The sequence below is a fragment of the Gracilinanus agilis genome, chromosome 1, assembly GCF_016433145.1.
Source record: "Gracilinanus agilis isolate LMUSP501 chromosome 1, AgileGrace, whole genome shotgun sequence".
Lineage (NCBI taxonomy): Eukaryota > Metazoa > Chordata > Mammalia > Didelphimorphia > Didelphidae > Gracilinanus > Gracilinanus agilis.
Window position 1 is genome coordinate 551,846,660 of NC_058130.1, and position 3,092 is coordinate 551,849,751.

The following is a 3,092-nucleotide window of genomic DNA, read 5'->3' on the forward strand; positions in this document are numbered from 1 at the left end:
GAAGGAAGAAAAAGAAAGAAAAAGAAATCTTACTTTCTGTCTTAGAATCAATACTAAGTATCAATTCCAAGGCAGAAATGTGGTAAATATTATGCACTTGGGGTTAAGGGACTTGCTCAGGGTCACAGAGTTAGAATGTATCTGGGGCCAATGTTGAACCCAGGACTTCTCATTTCTAGACTGGGCTCTCAATCCACTGAACCACCTCTTGCCATTTTACTTTTAAAGATTGAATACTTTCTTCATTCTGAAAAGAACATGAATGGTTTTGCTTATTCTATCAGTGTGTGAACTGGCTACAATTAATTATGCCATGCATTTTACACACCACATCAGTATATATACTAAGGAATAGGATGTTCAGGCCTTACCTTGCCTCTCTCCTGAGTCGGAGGGTCCTTTGAATCTACGTTACGCTTCCTCTTTTTGCTGAATTGCTTCATTGTCTCTCTGTCGCTCCTCACCAGTGGTTCTCTAAAGAGAATAGAACATGAAAAAAGGAACATTTTTCTATAGTTCATTAAGCATGCTTTAAATAATAAATCTTGCAAATGGTGATTATGAAATGCTTTTATAAACATATTAACACAAATTATACAATAAATCTGCAATCCTTAATAAATGAATGAAGCTATAAAATTTTAAATGGAACCATACAATCACAAGTAGAAAAAATATTCACCAATGCATCTGGAATTGACTTCTAAGATGAATATCACTGCAATTGTCCCATCAAGTAATTTTTGTTTTGTTACTTAGCTGATTAAGTATCATATTTAATTCTCCAGAGTGGAGTAAGAAAATCAAAATTATAAGAAATATAATACACTATTTGTAAACAAATTAACACTAAGATGTCTACAATTCTTTTATCACTTTTAAAATGCTTCCCTTCCCCTTAAATGATGATTTGGGGAAACGTGTCACAGTTTTCCCTCTTTATTCAGCCTACAAATGTTGGTACTCACATTTTCTGAATGACTAGAACTATCTGGCCAAAGGCAACCTTCACCAAAAGTCTGAGTCATCAAAAGCATATCACAACATTCTGAAATACAACAAATGAAAATAAAAATATGAATAATGAGATACAGATATATACACACATTTATCCTTTTATGCATGAATATGTATGTAAAACCTATATGCATGTATAGGTGAATATACAAATACACATTCACATGGGGCATTGCTTAGGATGGTGATTTACCTTACCTTCTATCTTAGAATCAATACTAAGTGTCAGTTGCAGGGGGACGAGCAGGAAGGGCTAGGCAATGAGGGGTAAGTGATTTGCCCAGGGTCACAAAGCTAGGTAGGGTCTGAGGTCACACTTGAACCCAAGACCTTTTGCCTCCAGTCCTAGCTCTCTATCTGCCCCTAGGATAGAGAATGTTGCAACAAGCATTCTCTCCCCTGTACTTTTTTAATATCTATCACCATATGTGTGTGAATATGTATGTGTGCAAATATGCACATGTATATATGTATGTGTATATACATATGTGTTTTATATATTCCTGCATAGATACATGCGCACATAGTAACATATATATATATATATATATGTTGGCATGCACACAAGCACATACACAAACACACACAACACACATCCCTAGTGGTAAACATTCAAAAAATGTGTAAGAATGTTTCTTAGACTACAAATGGTCAAAGGGCATGAATAAGCAGTTTCTGCATGAAGAAATAAAAGCCATCAATACATGAAAAAATGTTCTAAATCCCTCTTGATTAGAGAAATGCAAATTAAAACAACTCTGAAGGACTACATCACATTTATCAGATTGGACACTAAAGGAAAGTGACAGATGTTAGAGGTGATGTGGCAAAATTGGAACACCAATATACTGCTGGTGGAGTTGTGAATTGATCCAACCAGAGGGCAATTTGGCACTTTGCCCAAAGGGCTATAAAAGAATATCTGCCCTTTGATTCTATAATACCACTACTAGTCTGTATCTCAAAGAGATTTTTTTTATTGGGAAAGGATCTGTTTGATCAAAAATATTGATAGCAATTCTTTTTGTGGTGGCAAGGAATTAGAAATTGAGGGAGATGTCCCTCAATTGGGGACTGGCTGAACAAACTGTGGCATCTGATGGTGTTAGAATACTGTTGTGCTATAAGAAATGATGAATAAGATGATTTCAGAAAGAACTGTAAAGACCTATGTGAACTGATTCAGTCAAATAAGCAGAACCAGGAGAACCATTATACACAGTAACTGCAATATTGATCAAATGTGATAGACTGGTACTCTCGGCAATACAAAGATCCAGGACATTCTGAGGGACTTACAACAAACAAAGCTCTCCACCTCCAGAGAAAGAACTGTTGAATTTGGAATGCAGATAAAAGTATGCAATTTTTCACTTGTTTATATGGGTTTGGGTTCTGGAATTTTGGTGTTATATGATTATCCACTTTCAAAAATGAACAATATGGAAATGTTTTGTATGATAATACATATATAACCCAGATTGAATTTCTTACCAGCTCTGGGAAGGAGAAGGAAAGGAAGGGAGACAAGTTCAATCATATAATTTAGGGAAAAATTATGTAGAAATTTGTTAATATACATAATTAATAAAAAATAAATGAAAATTTTAAAATCCTGGGGGTGGGGAGGAGCACTGTTTCCTACAAGAGGCACTACCCTAGGCTACTGCCTCCCCATGCCCAAAGCACTCTCCATCCTCATTCTGCCTTCTCATTTCCCCTGGGGTTCTTCAAGTCTCAGCTAAAATCATATGCTTTTGCAAGAAGTCTTCCCCAATCTGTTTTTAAGCCCTTACCTTCCATCTTAAAATCAAAACTATGTATTTGTTCCAGGGCAAAAGACTGGTAAGGGCTAGGCAAGGGGGATTAAGTGTTTTGCCCAGGATCACATATCTATGAAGTGTCTAGTGTCAGATTAGCCCTAGTCTATCTTAATCATGGCATATTCCCTTTGAGATTTTATTCTATATACATCTTCTTTGTACAAAGTTGTTTGTACCTAGTGATTTGCACACTGAATCTCTCATTAGATTATGAGTTCCTTGAAAACTGCTACATTTTTGTCTTTACAGCCC

At 35.8% G+C, this 3,092-nt stretch overlaps 1 protein-coding gene across 1 annotated transcript in view; it reads right to left on the reverse strand.

The window, feature by feature from the left end:
- The window catches only part of L3MBTL4 (L3MBTL histone methyl-lysine binding protein 4), a 435,253-nt gene extending 434,229 nt beyond the window's left edge, over positions 1-1,024 (reverse strand). The window contains 2 exon segments of the mRNA XM_044666781.1: positions 372-474; positions 969-1,024. Of these exon segments, the coding sequence (XP_044522716.1) occupies positions 372-443 (72 nt within the window). The 5' untranslated portion in view covers positions 444-474; positions 969-1,024.
- Positions 1,025-3,092: the final 2,068 nt, after the last annotated feature.